Here is an 18631-nt window from a genome sequence, read left to right on the forward strand (position 1 = left end):
CTCAAAGGCTCAACTTTTTCGGTTATCTATTGAGTGGACCTTGGATCGTTTAACATTGCTGCAGCGTGATTTAGAAGGTTGCGCAAAGACGGAAGTAGTTGATACACGATTCGAAATGTAACCATCATGGAATAGGAAATTACTGCCTTGAAAGTAATCGTGATCCAGTGACAGATTTGGAATGTCAGGAACAACAACCGAAGCAGACGTGCCGCAAGTTCAGCGAAGATAAGATGTTTCTGTGTACATACAACTACTTGTGAGGACATATCGAAAGCCTCGTATACACGACACCAGTTCACGACGCAGAAACACTTCTCACCAGGATACTTGCAGCGTTTGATGATATTTACGCGATGCCTGGTATAAATGGTAGAGTGCGCCATATTTCTTTTGGAAGGTATTATGCCTATGCAGATCGTAATTGTAGTCGTTTTGGACGCCTTCTGTAATGTACTGTACTACACTGTAGAGAAAACAGTACACTATCCTTTCTGAACCTAAGGGACTTTTACATTGATTGTCGATGTTTGGGCCACTCCAGAGCTTTCACTGGCTCACGATTGCTTCCGAGGTCACAAGTTCCTGTTTGGAAGTTATTGTGTTTCGACTCCTCTATCAGCTTCTTCCATTTGTTTTCAGCCTTTTGAATCACTCTGAATAAACCAAACCTCTTACGAAAGCTCAACGGCCACTTCAGAAGTAACTGGAGATACAGAAGAACAGTCCTGTCTTACTAGTGCAAAACAGTGTAATCGTGTGATATTTTTCGACCTTTCGTTCATATAGAAAGAGAAGTAATCGTCTGAAATAAAATAAACTGTTCTGTTTTTGGAGCTGTCGTGTTGATAACCAGAATGTATTCAAAAGTAGCATCACGTATTTGTAAAAATAAAGTATTAACAAAATGTTAATTTGGTTTTCAGAAAGGATTTTCCACAGAAAATTACGTACATGGTTTCAGTGGTCAGATATTAAATGCTCTGAATAACCGAACATCACCCACTGGAATTTTCTGTGATCTCTCAACGGCTTTTGACTGTACGAGTCATGAAATTCGGCTAGATAAGCTTAAGTATTGTGGTATGAGTGGGACAGTACACAAATGATTTAATTCGTATTGAACTGGAAGAATGCTGGTTGAAATTAACAGTACAGCCACTCTGCAAAAATCAGCAGAGTCCTCTAACTTGAGAGGATCAAGAATGGTGTCTCACTGGGTTCAGCGATGGGTCCCTTATTGTTCCTAATGTGTATTAACGGCTTGCCACTCCACATTCATGAAGATGTAAAGCTAGTTATTGCTGATGATACAAATATAGTAATTACACCCAACAAACGAGAATTAGGTGAGTATAAATGATGTATTTCAGAAAATTATTATGTGGTACTCTGCAAATGGACTCTCACTAAATTTCGAAAAAAACACAGTATATACAGTACTTTGCTGTAAAAGAAATAATGCCGTAGATAAATATAGACTTTGAACAGAAGCCTGTTGTTGAAGCAGAGTATTTAAAATTTCTGGATGTGTGCATTGATGAGAAATTGAACTGGAAGGAACACATTGATCATCTACCGAAACGTTTGGGTTCAGCTACTTATGTTATTAGGGTTATTGCTAATTTTTCTGATAAACATATCCCTACAGTAGCCTACTACGCCTTTTTTAATTCACTGCTTTCATATGGCATCATATATTGGAATTCCGGCAGGGGTGGCCGAGCGGTTCTAGCCGCTACAGTCTGGAACTGTGCGACCGCTACTGTCGCAGGTTCGAATCCTGCTTCGGCCATGGATGTGTGTGCTGTCCTTAGGTTAGTTAGGTTTACGTAGTTCTAAGTTCTAGGGGACTGATGACCTCAGAAGTTAAGTCCCATAGTGCTCAGAGCCATTTGAACCATATATTGGAATAATTCATCATTCAGAGAAAAAGCATTAATTGCACAAAAGTGTGTAATGAGAATAATAGCGGGAGCCCACCCTAGATCACCTTACAGACATTTATTAAAGGAACTCGGGACATTCACAGTACCTTCGCAACACATATATTCACTTATGAAAATTGTTATTAATAACTCATCCCAGTTCAAAAATAATAGCAAAGTGCAAAAAAGAAATTTTATCGTGTAAAGATAATTTATATTAAACTGACACGTTCCACATCATTACAAAATGTCGTAGTCATGATCTATGGAACAAGTATTAATGTAATACAATATAATGTATTAATTAGTCGTGAATATGGCATACCTTGTTTCTTTGTTTTAAAGACTGCTCATTGATAAGTAAGTGAAAGGTGTGTCCTAACATTCAGTATTTCTTTTTAATCTCGCGAATCGTTCTGCCCAGCTTAATTTCACTATCTGAAGGACCAGCAAGAGTTCCAGTTGCCTTCAATATATATCATTTAGGAAAAGGTTTCGGGTGTAATTCGAGACATTTGAGCTTAGTCTAGTGGTTAGACATATAGTGCCAATAACTCTTCTATTTCCTACCGGTTACAGTTAATAAATATTTCACCTAACTGCAAGGTAAGAACTTTGATTACTGTGAACGCCATTGAGGATCGTTTGATACGGATACATAACTTGTAATGTCACGTAGGTTTACATTCCTGGACCACTTCAGTACGTGGAATTAGCCCAATCCAGCCAGTGGGCTGACTCATGTTCTAAGGATAAGCGATACACTTGATTTTGTATATGCCACTTTGTAAGACGTGATGTTTGTTATTTTGAAAGGTAAATTTATGACGCTTGGTTTGAACACTGAAGAGCATTGATCTATAACGTTTATTAGAGTGAAATTCTCGCGTAACATCTTTAACGCCTAATATGGTTTTGATTGCTATCTTATTGTAACGAGCCCGTGAATAATTCTTCACCTTAGACTGCGTTAAACCTTGCGGCAGGTTACTGTTCATCTACGGCTTCTATCTGAAGAGTCTACAGATCAGAAATAAAGACTTCCACAAATAAACGTTTCAAAAATTGCATTCAGCTATGCGGGAAGAGCATAGTACGTCTCCAACATTTAAAACTTTTTCTCCAACATTTGAAACTTTTTTGTAGTGTGTTACTGAGATAGTCGCAAAAATTTAAGAATGCTATAAAAACAACCAGTTTGATGCTAAATATGTAATGATGATTGCATTTGCCAGCGACCATGTAATTATTTCTAACAGTGATGGGGACTTATAGAGTGCCACGCACAAACATTTTTCAGCTCAACTGCACATTCATGGTATTAGAACAAACTACAATGATACTATTGCACTTAGAGAGTCAGAAGCAATTAAATGCAGAAAACTGACTGAAAAGGGGCAAACTCGTTTCATCTAGTAGGAGACATAATATCGTCTAAGCATAAGTGCACATCAGAAATTTTACGAAACGATGGCTCATCCTAATATGATGAGATTTCAGTTCTAACGAAAGAAAAAGACTCTCATAGGAACAAGAGAATACCGAAGGAGAGATTTCAAGAGAACTGTGGAAATAAGGTTCAAATGGCTCTGAGCACTATGCGATTTAACTTCTGAGGTCATCAGTCGCCTAGAACTTAGAACTAATTAAACCTAAGTAACGTGAGGACATCACACACATCCATGCCCGAGGCAGGATTCGAACCTGCGACCGTAGCGGTCGCTCGGTTCCAGACTGCAGCGCCTAGAACCGCACGCCACTCCGGCCTGCGTTGAAATAAGGGTAGAATTAGAAACAGAAAGTATACGAAATCACTTACAGGACTGCAAAAGAAAGTGGACACATCTCTTGTACAGTGTGTGTACAATGTCTGAAATGACAGTGTAACAGCATGTGGATGTGCTCGTGCTCAAGTGTCGCGAGCCCCGGTTCGTTGTCCAACGAAGCAACTGCGCTGGAGTAGTTGACTGTTCACATGACAGAAATAAAGGCCTGAACACGTCACTGTACTCCTTATCATTAACGGCCGCTGAGGCCGAGGGGTTCTAGGCGCTTCAGTCCGGAACGGTGCTGCTGCTACGGTCGCAGATTCGAATCCTGCCTCGGGCATGGAAGTGTGTGATTTCCTTAGGTTAGTTAGGTTTAAGTAGTTCTATAGGGGACTGATGACTTCAGATGTTAAGTCTCATAGTGCTTCGAGCCATTTGAACAATTAACAGCAGTAAAATACCTACCTGTGCTGGACGCCAGTTTTCAACTCTTTTTTTCCTGGAATATTAGCAATCATATAAATGTAGGTACATTTATTCAGTTCTTTCCTACATACTGAATGGTCAATAGATTTTCTCTTGTTACAGTGCTGTTACATTATAAAGGGTACTCGAAATTCGTTTACATAATGAAGAGGAGCTCGAGTTAGGGAAGCGTTATGAAGGACTTGTGTTAACACATCCGTTCAAGTATTTTGATACAGAATATATGATAGTATCTTAAGTCGCCGAAAGCTGAAGCGGGGAGTGTCGGAGTCAAATAGTTCTCACCCCCCCCCCCCCCCCCCGCCGTTCCCTCCATCCAACGAAATTAAATTGTTATTCCGCGTCCGGTGACATGGAGGGCCTTCCATCCCTTCTTGTTCTAAACCATTTCGTGAATCTGTGACTACTACCTCATCGAAAACTGTTTTTCCTACTGCAGACTGGCCGGTTAGTTTAAACGTGAATCGTATTGTGACGTAAATATTAGTCTTCGATGTAGTTTTTATTGATGTTGGGTTTATTGCGCTCAGCTGCATGGTCAGCAGCTCCCTGACTGGATGTAAACATACACACCTGGTGATGTAAAAATTATCTGTTCTCGTAAGCGAAAATTCCCAGGAACGCGCATCAAATTCCTACGGAACGTTTGTGTCAACACAAATATATGGTTCGTATATATTAATTGCCTCCATTGTTTGAAGAACCGTCTTAATGACGGACTGAATACTCAAACAAAAATCAGTGAACAGGTCACCCACTCAACAGCTACCTGATTTCCTCCTCCCCCCCTCCCCCAACACAGGTAGGAGGCCGGACGTGTCCTAAAAATTTACAGTTGTCAGTTAGGAACGTCTCTAGCCAGTCATAGTGTAGCATGTCAGAGTCTGAAGCAAATGAAATTAAGATATGTTACGTCGAAGCTGATTTTCTACTGTTCACGTATTGGTGTATCATTCCGCCGAAGAAGGGAACTGTATGTCGCTGAACGGTATCCTGTTCGTGACCTCGTGAGGATCGATGTTATTTTCGTTACAAGTCTTGACAGTAATTATATACAGATACAACAGTCCAAACTCGTTTCTATATTGGTAAGTTCTGTATTGGTGACTTACGCAAAAACTGAGCACCAACACTATGCAGAGCATTGTGCCGCTGTATAGAGACTAGCAGACGTTAAGCAGCAATACTGCTGGGTCCTGTGATTCAGATCTGAAACAAAAGAAAACCACATAAAAATATCTGTTCTTGCAGCAAAACACTGAGACAGACTCCCATATATGCAGAAAATTTTTCGTTTATCACTTTATCGGATAATATATGACAGAGAATGACAAAATATGGGTTGTCGCCATCTAATAATGTAAGGGTAAGGACAAACGAATTTACACGTCGAAAATAATCTTAAGTTACCTGGGATTCTTACAATTACAAATATATCATACATGTTGAGATTTATATATACCAGAAAAGTTGTTTATTAAAAAAAGTATCTTACGGCTATATCTGTAACACGAACAATTCTTAATACTTCAGTAGAGAGACAGAAAAACAGTCTTGGTTGTTCTACACAAATTGCTTGCACAAATGTTCAGGCATGGGAAAGTAATTATCTCACGAATTGTTCCAAAGCTCACTAACGTATTAACCTGTTTCTCAAAAATGTTGGATTTAATCTTTACATTCAAGTTATCTATCATGATTTACCTGTGAAGCAATTGTATTTTTGCATTTTCTGCGCTATGAGAATTATATGCACCGAGGTAAGATTATTCAACACAGCAGACTTACGTGCAATTACAGTGATACTTATTTGGTAGGACTTTAGACGACAACAATTAACCAGAATTCAAAGAAACTGAGGAGAAAAATCAATAGCAGCTTAATACGTACAACACAACTGAATTAGAGCCAAGTACATTTTAATTTGAGAATAAGTGGACGTAGGAAAGATCTGTGCTGAGAAATGAAAGCACAAAGTACCTTGTTGAACTGGTACATAATAGGTGTGACTGCTTATAAACATATATAAAGAGAATATTGAGCTAGGCAATCTATCTGAGCTAAATAATTTAGCACTGCATTAAATGAAATAAAAATTAAACTAACTGGAATAAGGACACATGTTGAACATAGGAAGAAAGCGAAGGAAAAAAGGTAATCAGTTATTGCATTTTATTTGACATTGCTGTGAAACTAACATTATAAAGAGCAGTTATGAGAACAGTTACTGAGAAAACGTATGTGAAAAGAGGTCGTCCTCACGTACTAAAATAATTCTATTACTTGTTTTCTCAAATCATAAAATTCAATTTAAATTCTGGATGAAACAGAAATAGTTTGTAAAGATAGCTATTTTTTATTATTTTGTAGATCAGGTAATATCACTATTAATAACAATATCACACAAATGAAAGTAGTAAATTTCTATTTTTGAGTATTTAACGTGGCTATACGCTGAACATCTTGCCAAAAATTTCAAAATTTGGGTTTAAGTGCACCAAGAAATATAATATGTACTGTAAGCCATTAGTGTGAAAATATATGTTATATGGAAGAACACATGAACAAATTCTCGTGTATCATAATCCTAGTGATATATGCTAAATATAAACATTCTTAGGAATATAGAAAAACTGTAACATAAATATAAATATCAGATTCGGAACCTTTTAATTAGGTTAAAATCACAGTGGTTTTCATGAAAGCTTAACCGAAAATAACCAAAGTTTTACCCCTAAATCTCATTATAAATTAAAACTTAAAAAAAGAATTTTTGTATAAACAATGCAGACAGTAACATTATAAAACATAAAGTATTACAAAGCGAATTGCTGCTCAAGAATATTTCCGGATATGGAAGAAATTGTTCAAATAATTTAAGGGTTTATTTCACTGCAGTGAATGTTGGTCATGTCAGGTAGAACTGTAAGGCGAATGGGTAAATTGTGGGTACAAGGGGAGCTATTTTAAATAAAATGACAAGAAAATTAAGTACAAGTTACTGGAAATGACGAAATATAAACGATAACGCTTAAAAACTATCACTAAAAGGACGACTATGCCAATATTTCAAGAAGATGACTAAAACAAAAACAAAAGCATTCATCAAGGAAGGAGCAACTTGTTGATACTTGAGTTATTGTTGAATCTTAACACAAAATACCGAAAAACGTGTCTGGGAACGGAGGTAGCGTTAGTAGCGATTAGACAGACGCTGTTAAGCCTTCATAAGCACTACCTTCAGCTAGCTACCGCTTTCGCGTGCTGTCTTCTGTTGTGACACAAGTAAATGACGTGAAAGGAGCAGTACTGATTCGAAAGTTAACGTCTTTTGACAGTCGCTTTCTTTGTAACAATTTCTCAATGTTTTGCGTACTGAAAAATAATGTTAGGGGTTCGTCACAGCTTGCGGAAACAAAACGTTTTACCACTTACCAGAAGTCTTATGAAAAGGGTCAATCCTGCCGGCGAGCTGTACCAGGATGGATGCGAGGCGCTGTCCCGGCCCGCCCCCGCACGGCACCTCACAGTTCATTAGCTCCCTCCCCCCTCCTTCTCCCTCCCCTCCTCCACCTTATCGGCTTATTGGCTCCTCTCCGGATAAGTCTGTTGCCGCCGTTCCTAAGCTCTCCACCAGAGCTTTCTGACGTCATGTCTGTTTACACGGTAACACATGCCGCGGTAGCTGTTTGTGTCCAGGTCGCAGAATACCTGTCAGATCGTAGCCATAAGTTTCCGCGTCAAGCACACTCTCGGTGGGGGAAAATAAAATGGCTAATACGCTTAACGTTACGTGCGCAGTTAGACAGGAAATGGATCTGAAACGCCTTCTGTTAAAATGAAACGTTGCGGAGCTCACGCCACGCACGTTGCGGGGCTTTAGAATACCCACATTTACCTCTATTTCATACAATTCCATATTTTAGAAAGACTCATTCACACCACTAAATTATGGAATGGCTTTAAGAAATGTGTTCCATATTCTTTCAAGAGGTACTATGTATAATATTTTTCCGGAAACAGTTACTTATTGAGATATGAAATTTTCTATTCAATGACAAGCGTCTCTCTGTTGACGCTACATGAGGTGTTCAACATGGCTACCACCCATACATACGTATCCTTGATCCTTATTCCTAAAATCATCTCGAATTGCTGCAAACTCGTTTTATCAATAGGACACACAATCCTGCAACGTGTTAAAGTTGGTTTATATGGAGTAACCAACAGCTTTTATCCCCACAGCCATGAATGTCAGGGCTTGTGTCAGCTGTACAGGAATTCCGTGCTACTACACCTCCTTGACCAATTCGTCTCTTGTCAATCGTTTAACGTTTATGTTAGGTACTATCATGCGATGTGTAGACTACGAGCTTGTGTCCCGTCTTGCATAAACTGCACTCGTCGTCTTAAAGTTCTTCAGTACGGCTGGTATTTTGCCACGCAGAAAGAAATAAACCTCGTCTCCTGATTTGTACAGTACTCTGTAGGCTCCTATGAACAGTGCCTGCCACGTATTAATACTACAGCGAACATATTACCTACATCGCCATGGCCACTCAAGGTTTTACATCTGACAGCATGCGGTTTTTGCATTAATTTATTATTCCATTCATCGGTGTATAAAATCTAAGATTTGAACTTTGGATTTTGCCGGCCGGAGTGGCCGAGCTGTTCTAGGCGCTCCAATCTGGAACCGCGTGACCGCCGCTACGGTTGCCGGTTCGAATCCTGCCTGGGGCATTGATGTGTGTGATGTCCTTACGTCAGTTAGGTTTAAGTACTTCTAAGTTATAGGGGACTGATGACCTCAGAAGTTAAGTCCCATAGTGCTCAGAGCCATTTGAACCATTTAGAGTCAATTTACAGGGCTGGAACCTGGAATCAGCGCAAGTGAAATGGCCCATATCGCAACAAGTATTTTTCCCGGACATATATCCATAGTTCTTTTTTCTAGTTTTCACTGTCACCATCTCCTGCAATAATATGGGGCTTTTTTTATCCAAGAAGCATTATCTAATGTGAGCATGATCCATAGCTCCGAGGATGGCGACGGCGAACTACATGCACTACAAGCCGTATCTCTTGCCGGCCGCTGTGGCCGAGCGGTTCTAGGCGCTTCAGTCCGGAACCGCACTGCTGCTACGGCCGCAGGTTGGAATCCTGCCTCGGTCATGGATGTGTGTAATGTCTTTAGATTAGTTAGGTTTAAGTAGTTCTAAGTTATAGGGGACTGATGACCTCACATGTTAAGTCCCATAGTGCTTAGAGCCATTTGAACCAACCGTATCTCTCATTTTTTTCGCTTCCTATCCTGATTCCTCAACTTCCCATGTTTACAGATAGTGTATGTCAGTTCTAGAGATATTATTTTAGAAAACAGTTGGAAATGCTTATTTAAAGAGAGTAATAAAAAGGGGCTGCAGGTATTAACAAGTACAGAAAATAATTTCTTATCTCTGAAGTACTATATCGTGAACCTGAAATGTGATGTACAACTAAGTTAACAGTTCAGATTCACCATGAAATATTTCAAGAAACCTTTAAAAACGCTTGTACTCCAGAAACAGTGGCATGCAGTTGTATTCTGGTTCACAAACTGTGACAGAAATGGAATTCCATCCGCTCTAACAATGCGTAATGTTCTTAAAGCGCTAGTTGGCAATTCGAAGTTGACAGCCCACAAGACAATTTGATCTTGGCCTACAAGTGTTCTGTAATAGCCTGCGAATGAAGACTGTCACCAGCTTCCAGAACTTCTTTCGCGTCCTACTCAACCCGTTATTTTAGAAGTAATACAGTAGGCGAGTGACCTGCTTTCAGAGAAAATAGCAGGAGTCGATGGCATACTTTAGTACTGATATAAACTACAGGCGAAATCTACATTCATAAAAACGATGCCTGAGGACGAGGAAAGACAAGTTCGTGCGGAAAAGGGTGTTAGTCAGGCCTGATCTTCCCCCTGTTTTAACTTGTATGTTGAAGAAGTATGACGGAAGTAATAGTTTCAAAAGAAGAATAACACTTTTAAAATGTTAAATACAGAATTAGGGTTCGAAGGTGACATAGCAGTTACGAGAAAGTGAAAGACATAAACCGCTTAAATAATATTAATAGGGAACTGTGTTCACAATATTTGTTAAGGATTAAAGATATAGGATAAAAGTGTTGTTGAGAGATTGAATAGTCTAACAACAAAGTTGATTCCAATGCTATACAGAACTTTTACCATTGAAGAAAGGTTGCTCACGATGGCAAAAGTAAGGACAATATAACAAGTACGTAGAGGCAGACGAAAGAAAAAAATCCTCAATCTAATGAAGTCCTACTGGCATTGTGTATTCATACAGAATTTTGAAAGTATGTCTTGAAATCTTCAGACTACGCAGCGTGTGGACGTGAAAGGTGAATCATGCGAAGTACAGAGAATAATAATCTAGAAACAATGGAAAGGCGTTATAATCGAAGAACGGGAAAAATTACGAACGTAGACGAAATACAAAGGGAGGAAATGTTGAAACAAAGAGCCGGGGAAAGTAGTCTATGCAGAAGAGTTAGTGGAACACGCATTGAGCTGTCCACCAATATTTAACTTGGCACTAGAAAATATGTGGAGCCAGAAAAATACTAAAATATAAGAAAGAGAGTGTTGAGTACAGTAGTTGAAAGGGTATGAAAGGACTAGCACAAAACCAGGTGTATTGGATTGTAGCATCAAGCTCAAATGATCTGAACAGAAAAATAAAGTAAAACTCGCTCGTATAAATTCGTATCACATCTGCAGTTACAGTAAAAAGTAGCTGGATCGGGGTAAACTTGAAGCCATAATGAGAAATAACAGGATTATAAATCACGCTAGTAGTGGCGGTATTAGTGTAACACTTCGCACAAATGCAAAATTCACTCCTCAAGTTGGATGGTAGCAGGGAGTTAATAGGGAAGCACTTAAACATCATATCGTCCGTTCTGAGAAACATTCGATCACGGTAGCGCAGTAGTTAAGACACTGGACTCCCATTCAGGAAGATCGTGATTCAGACCCACATTATCCCATCTTCATATACCTTTCAGCTTGGATGATGAATCACTTCTAGTGAATTATGCGATAGTTAGAAAGTTCCTCTCCGATCAAGTCCTGTGTCTTTAAGTATTCAAAGATCACTGTAGAAAGAAACAGACAAATCACTAATATAACAAACGTTAATAATTGCAAACAAACATTACTAATATAACAAAGTTTAAGGATTACAAACAAACATCAAGTCTATTAATATAATCTGTCGAGCAGGAAGTCTTCGGGGCTCCCATTATAGGCTCTTCTGGAACACTCTTCAACGATGTGGCTGATGGTCTGACTTTCTCCGCAGTCACTCTGAGGGGATAGTATTTTATCCCATTTATACAGGGAGTAAGCCCATCTGCCATGACGAGTTCTAATCCTATTTAGAGTGGACCACGTTTTGCGTGGTAGGTCAACACCAGGTGGCTTTTGTGTGATGCAAGGCATGTTATGATTTTGCCATGCGTTCCATTTTTCAGACCATGCATTTGTGATACTGAAACCTTCTTGTACACAGTTCCTTGCAGTTCTTGTTGGCGGGTTCCTAGATCGAAGCCTATTAGTGTTTGCAGCCTCAATGTCATGGTGGATTGGCAGGCTTAGATTTCCCATGATGTTTTTGTATTCACGTACAAGGGCGTCAGTACGTCGCAGATGTGGCGGCGGGATGTGGCTTAATATTGGGAGCCGTTGCGCTGGAGTGGGTTTAATTACTCCAGAAATCATTCTTAGAGTGTTATGCAACTGGACATCCACCTTTTTACATGTGGGCTGTTTAGCCAAATCGGAGCACAGTATACGGCAGCCGAGAATATAATTGCTAAAGCAGAGGTGCGGAGAGTGGAGGCCGTTGCTCCCCAGGTAGTACCACAGAGCTTTTGAATAATGTTGTTTCTTGTCTTTAATTTTTCGGCAGTCTTTGTTAGGTGCTCTTTAAAAGATAGTGTTCTGTCCAGCGTCATGCCCAAGTACTTCGGAGTTTCATTATGCCTGAGAACGGTGTTTTCAAATTGAATGTTGAGATCCTTTCCAGCGAGTTTGTTGTTGGGATGGAAGCAACTAACCTCTGTTTTGGAAGCATTTGGTTGAAGTGTCCACTTACGAAAATATTCACACACTATCTTCAGGTCTTTCGTTAGGATATCCTCAGATGCTTCAATTGTGCTACATCTTGTATCGAGGGCCCAATCGTCGGCATACCCGAACTTTCTTGATTGTGTTTCCGGCAGGTCTGCAATATAGAGGTTAAACAGCAGTGGTGCGAGCACTGATCCTTTTGGTAAGCCATTCTTAATTTTTTTGATGGAGCTGTAGTCAGTGTCCATACTTATTTGGAACACCCTATCATTGAGCATGCTGTTTATTAAGCGTGCTATAGATTTGCAAGGAATTACTCGAAGAATTTTGTACATTATGCCTTCTCTCCACACAGTGTGGTAAGCTACTGAGAGGTCAATAAAGGCGACTGATGTTTTCAAGTTCCTCTGGAATCCCGCCTCAATGTAAATAGTGAGAGACAACAACTGGTCGGTACAACTTCTTCCTGGCCGAAAGCCTGCCTGTTCAACTGGGATCGCCCTGAACAATTCTGGGCTAATTCTGTTATATATAAGCCTCTCTAGTAGTTTGTAAATTACACACAGCGTGGCAAATGGTCTGTACTTTTTTGGGTTGTCAGCTGGCCTCCCATGCTTTACAATAGCTATTACCTTAGAGCGTTTGAGTTCTTGTGGGATATTGGCAGTTTGCATGATGTTTGTGAAAAACTGAGTCAGCCATAGTTTTGTATACTTGCCACAGTTTATTATGAATTCAGGGCGAACGTTGTCGAAACCTGGTGCCTTGGTTGGTTTGACATCTTTCAGAGCTTTTTCTATGTCTTCGCTAGAGAAAGGGAGAGAGTGTTCAGTTTCTGTGGCTTAATTTTTTTTAAGATTTTGAGTTCTCGCTTCACTTGGATTGTATGTGTTTGCAGCGAACTTCCGGACTGGCATTACCAATGAATGGTTAACTGACCCGCAATTGCTACCCCCCCTCCCCCTTTTTTAATTACACAGTGTGCGTCTGAGCTTCTATGTTGCTGGAAGACGTCACATTTCCGTGTACGTATGTGGTTCCAAAATGATGGATGCCAGCTCACTTTGTGCACCATGCTCGTTATCTGGTCAGAAGACGTAGTTTTATTGATGACTGGTGTCCCTCTAGTTACTTCCAGATCTGCCTCAGACGGGGACAAGCACGTTGGAATATTTCCCACTGCATTTCCCGTAGTTTTGTAGGACGATATAGAAAATGGAGTAGGGGATCAGTTCACGAAAGACAGCGAACGAATTATTTCATTGCATATCTCAGCACGCTTTATGTGTTGCATAAACCTGTATTCTCTCTGAAAACTGCAGAAAAAGCCATTTTTGGTCACGTCATAATCGAGATTATATACGCTGTAGTTTTTATTAAAAATCAAAGATTTGAAAACTAGTTTCCTTTTGAGTTCATTTATAAGCAGGTAGTTTCGATGTAAATGATACGATAACGGTTTTTAATTATAATTTGGAACCAGTAATTGTATTCTTATTTCATATATGCCACACGTCGCCGCCTATCCTACTTTATAGCTTGGGCAAATATACGACCTTCACGTTTTGTGATGGTGCATGGACATTCAGCACCTTGTCGGCTACTGTTAATCCATGAAGAGACGCAGGTGGTCTCCAATGAAGTTCAAGTGGTTTGCAGTTTTCATGATGCCTCCGATTACTATCACACAGTTCATAGAAGCCGAATTTCTCAATACCAGGGGAAATTTTGTGATAAATACTCCCCAGAAGTAGCAATTTTAGAATTGCAATTGAATGCCTTTTATTCAGCAGTTAAGATACGTTATTTAATTATATTATGTTTAGTACAAATTTAATGGATTAATGAACTGAAAAGAAATCTATAAGGCATTCAACAAGGTTTCTAATATGTTATGAAAAACTACTAAAAAATATCATAAAAATATGCTGAGATGCATGTTCATGCAAAACTCAGGTTTTCAGTTATGAAAATTACGGGTGTAATTATAGCGACTTTAAGTTGAAATGTAGCTTATATAGGCAAACACATTAGTTTGTCGAATATAATTCTTTTGACAAATTTAAGATAAGAAAAGTCAGGTATCAATCAATCAGTACGCCTTAAATAATCTTCATGATATACGGCAAAGCAAATCGTCACAGACAGCCGTCCTTGATAAGTTGCCGATTCCGAGACGGGGAAGTGCACCGTCCTCGGATCGAATTCGACGACCTGGGTCGATGTACTGGCCATCCTGGATGCGGTTTTTCGGTGGTTTTCCACACCCCACTAGATGAATACTCGGCTGGTACCCAAGTTCACCCTCGGTTACAAGATTCGCAAGCATTTCGAAATCGTTTTCTCACTTTCGAAAGAATTAACACTACACACAGACAAATGGGAGTAGATGTTTTCTGGGCGTAACAGTGTGTCGACAGGAAGGGCAAGCCAAATCTGTAAATACCCGTACCGACCATGCACCGATGCGGTACAAAGACACAAGCGAAGTGTGTGACCACGGAGAATTTCCTGGCGTATTTACTGATGATATGCTTGTTGGGTCTGCAGCCTGACCGTATAATCATCTGGAGACAATATTTCCGTTGTTTATTTTGTGACCATTTTAAGATGAGAACACTGTTAACTATTCTCACCGGAACTGTTTGATGTACTGAAAGGCGTCTCTTTTATACGCCGCAGAAGGCCAACAGTGCGTGTTCCAGAAACCGTCGTGGTTGGCCCTTAACGCAAGACAAGAACAGCGTTTCACCGGTGAAAGCTGACAAAAACGATGAATCGCTTTCCAGCACCAGCGTCATTTCATTGTGCTGGTCGACTCAACGACAGTTGTTTTATTATAATGTCAGATACATAAAACAGAGTTCCAAATCTTACTTAAACGGTGGCCTTTGTCTCTACTTTATAATGTTTCATGCCAATCTAATTTCAATCGATTCTTTTAAGATACAGTCCCAATTTTGAGATGCGGGTAAACCTTTTGTATCATATAATATTCGGCGGTCCTCGGTAAGAAGTGCTCTACCACCGCAGATTCATCAGTCTGCAACAATGATGTATGGCGGTGGAGTTCAGTACATTTGTCGTGAATGATGTGAATAGTTTAGCCGATAAACGAGATCCCACAGTGTCTGTAAACAACAGGCTTCCTCACTCCGAGGAATCTTTTACCGAACCAAGGTGCGCTCTAATCTCATCTGGCAGACTAAACATACCTCTCATTTTTTTTTATCCATCCTATTTTTGAATATAGGCGCCCAGCGTATCGTAGGAAGGCCACTGATCTACGTGCATTTTCTTTTGGTTCCGGCGAAGGTCCAGATTCGAAGGCACGACGGATCTGTTCGTCTACATAGCCATTCAACCTTAGAGGTTTTCAAGTCTTGAGTCAAGCTTTATGCGACTTGCATGCCGTGATCCCTGGTTGCCAACGTCTACAAGACCCCTGTGCGTTGGTACGATGAATGGCAAGTCGTATTATGTTGACCCCGAAGAAAATGAAGAAAAAGAAGTAAATCTTCATCCAGTGTCCTAATCACTGCACCACCTCGCTCGATATATAGAGATCGATCCGTGGTGGTGAGTTCCTAAGGAGCCGTGGCTAATGGACGCGCGTTTCGAGGCGTCTTGTCACGGAATGCTTGACCCCTCCCGGGGGACGTTCAAGTCCTCCCTCGGGCAACGATTTGTGTGTTGTTCTTAGCATAAGTTAGTTTAAGTAGTGTGTACGTCTAGGGACCGATGACTCAGCAGTTTGATCCCTTAGGAATTCACACACACAGTTTCTATGAGACCGAACTGCTGAGGTATCGGTCCCTAGTCTTACGCACTACTTGATCTAACAAAGTAACTTGCGCTAAGGACAACATACACACCCATGCCCGAGGGAGGACTCGAATCTCCAACGGGGGGAGCCGCGCGAACCGTGGCAAGGCGCCACAGACTACGTCGATAGATCGCGCGGCAGATCAATGCGTGTGAATCGGTTTTCCATAAATACAGTGGTTTTCCATAAACACAGAGGAATCCCATCGTTCTTGCTGTAGACCAGTACCCCTACAAACGGAATGTTTATACCTCTTTCGTTCGCCACTGGGAACTTGATGCCTGGATGATGGTATTTAAAATGATGGAGGGAACAGTTCCGTGAGCAGAATAAATTTATTTTTTTTTCCTTCAGTGACCACAAAACGTTTTTGACCTTAGACTATCTTCAGATCTGTTTTAAAACATGTCCTACTACAACGAAATCATAATGGCATTGTCAAAAAATACTCACAAAACCAGCATTTTTTGACGGTGGCATTATGGATTCATTATATTAGGATATATTGTAGAACAGCTCTGAAGATGCTCATTGGTAAATGAAACCGGTAATCTAGGGACCAAAAAGCTTTCTGATCGTAGAGGGAAATAAAGGACACTTATTCTACAATTTGAGCATCACTCTTTTATGCGCATTTATGAGGCAGCTTATGGTTGGAACACCTTGAATAATCTTATTGGCGAAGCTTGGCTTACACTTCATATCGATGAAGCTACATATGTCATTATGTTTTCGCTGTTTTAAAAATATCACTTTCAGTACCGAGCGACGCAAGAACATGCCTACCTTTGAATCTTATGGTACAAATCCTGTTTTTGATCTACTTCAGTTCTGAACTTGACCTCTCACACTGCTGTTTATGATTATAAGTTATAGGTACATTCTGTGACCGCGATGTCAGGAAAACTTCTTCGACATTCGTTTGCGTAAAGTGAGGTGTGGGATACGTTGGCTGTCAGAGGGACTGAACTTATTTTAGTCTGCCAAAATACCGTCAACTATTCTCTGAAATGTTTCAGTTGTTTTGCCAAATTGTGTGCTCGACGCGAGAGAGCACGAGATGTTGTTGTTGATGTTGACTTAATTCACACTAGCTGTCCACCGAAATATTCAGCGAAATAATCCGAGAGAAACTAATTACCCCTACGTATTTTACTGTTATAAGAGGGTACACACCGCAGTATTAAAACAAACGTTTTTATTTGGAGCTCTGATGGTACTCTCTGCCATGTGGTAGCGGTCCAAGGCGATGGCCGCGTCTGACGGTTTCGTCGTCCACGATTCGCTAAACCATAATTCTTCTCGCCGTCTTTCACCACCTGTTTCTGATGGGCGCCTATTGCTGACCTTAAAGAAATATTTGTATATACTCGCTGTTATCTACATTATGAGACGTTAAGAGCCGAATCCATAACTTGCATTTAGCTATGCTTGCCTCTAGTGACGGGACAAGAGCTTCGTGACTCTAAGAGCAACATTTACCTTAGAGAGGCACCTTTTATCACGCCGTAAAAGCTTTTTAATACCGAGTTCGTGGGACACCTGACAGCTTATTTCACGAAAAACTCCGTTGCACGGCCATCGACTAAAGCTTTAATATGACATACCAAGCAACACTCAGATTACGGGAGGTATTTTCTCAACGTCACGGGAACAAAATACAATCAGCCCCTACGCACTTACGTGTTACATTAGGTACACTTAGCACAGAGATTACAGGTACAGACCCTTTAGTAAATATCAAACAATGGACTTATAGAAACGAAGTGACTCTGCAGGAACAGAATAATCTCCGAAGCAGTGTTGACATTGTCATATTAATTACATAATCTCCTCCTATTATAAACATTTATTTGGCCAGATGCAATAAAATACATCCAAAAAAGATACATTTGAATAACAAATGGGTGTTCACCATTCTTACTAATTTTCATCAGTCTGACGTCCGAATCGTAAGGGAAAACGACTGAAAGAAACGGTATTGTCCGTCTTTTACATATGCATATAGCTATAGTGTGCAAAACTGTTTTCACAATCGTAGTGTTTAATGAAATGCTAAGAATAGTGAGGACTCACTACTATTCTATACTCCGTAAATTATAACGTTTTCGGAGTCGTGAGCGTTTTTTGACATGGCCGTTCTTAAGTAAATTGCAAGAAACATCTACGTATTGAAATTCGAGACGATTGCACATTAAATTATTATTTTTATTATTATTGTTATTGAATTAAAACATTTTATGTATGTTGTTATTTCATCGAAATACGACGCAACTGCGATACTCTAGAAATAAGAATGCAAGAACTTACATAGTGACGGGGGGAAGGGTGGGCTAGGGGAAGGCAAGAACAATAACCAGCTGTGACCTCTCATCGGGATATGTATGCAACTGTGTCAGGAAACTAAATAAATGATAAAATATTGTTCCTGGTGGTTCAGGACACGCAATGTGGGAATTAAATAAAATACATAGTTCGTGCCCCT

General features: G+C 40.1%; 1 protein-coding gene across 1 annotated transcript in view; it reads right to left on the minus strand.

Moving 5' to 3' along the window:
* The window catches only part of LOC126148131 (uncharacterized), a 32705-nt gene extending 24994 nt beyond the window's left edge, over positions 1-7711 (minus strand). The window contains exons 1-2 of the mRNA XM_049915737.1: positions 7619-7711; positions 5296-5392 (exon numbers count right to left, since the gene is read on the minus strand). Coding sequence (XP_049771694.1) covers positions 5296-5328 — 33 coding nt within the window. The 5' untranslated portion in view covers positions 5329-5392; positions 7619-7711. The remainder of the gene's footprint in view (positions 1-5295; positions 5393-7618) is intronic.
* Positions 7712-18631: the final 10920 nt, after the last annotated feature.

This window comes from Schistocerca cancellata, chromosome 2, assembly GCF_023864275.1.
Source record: "Schistocerca cancellata isolate TAMUIC-IGC-003103 chromosome 2, iqSchCanc2.1, whole genome shotgun sequence".
In the NCBI taxonomy this organism is placed as follows: Eukaryota; Metazoa; Arthropoda; class Insecta; order Orthoptera; family Acrididae; genus Schistocerca; species Schistocerca cancellata.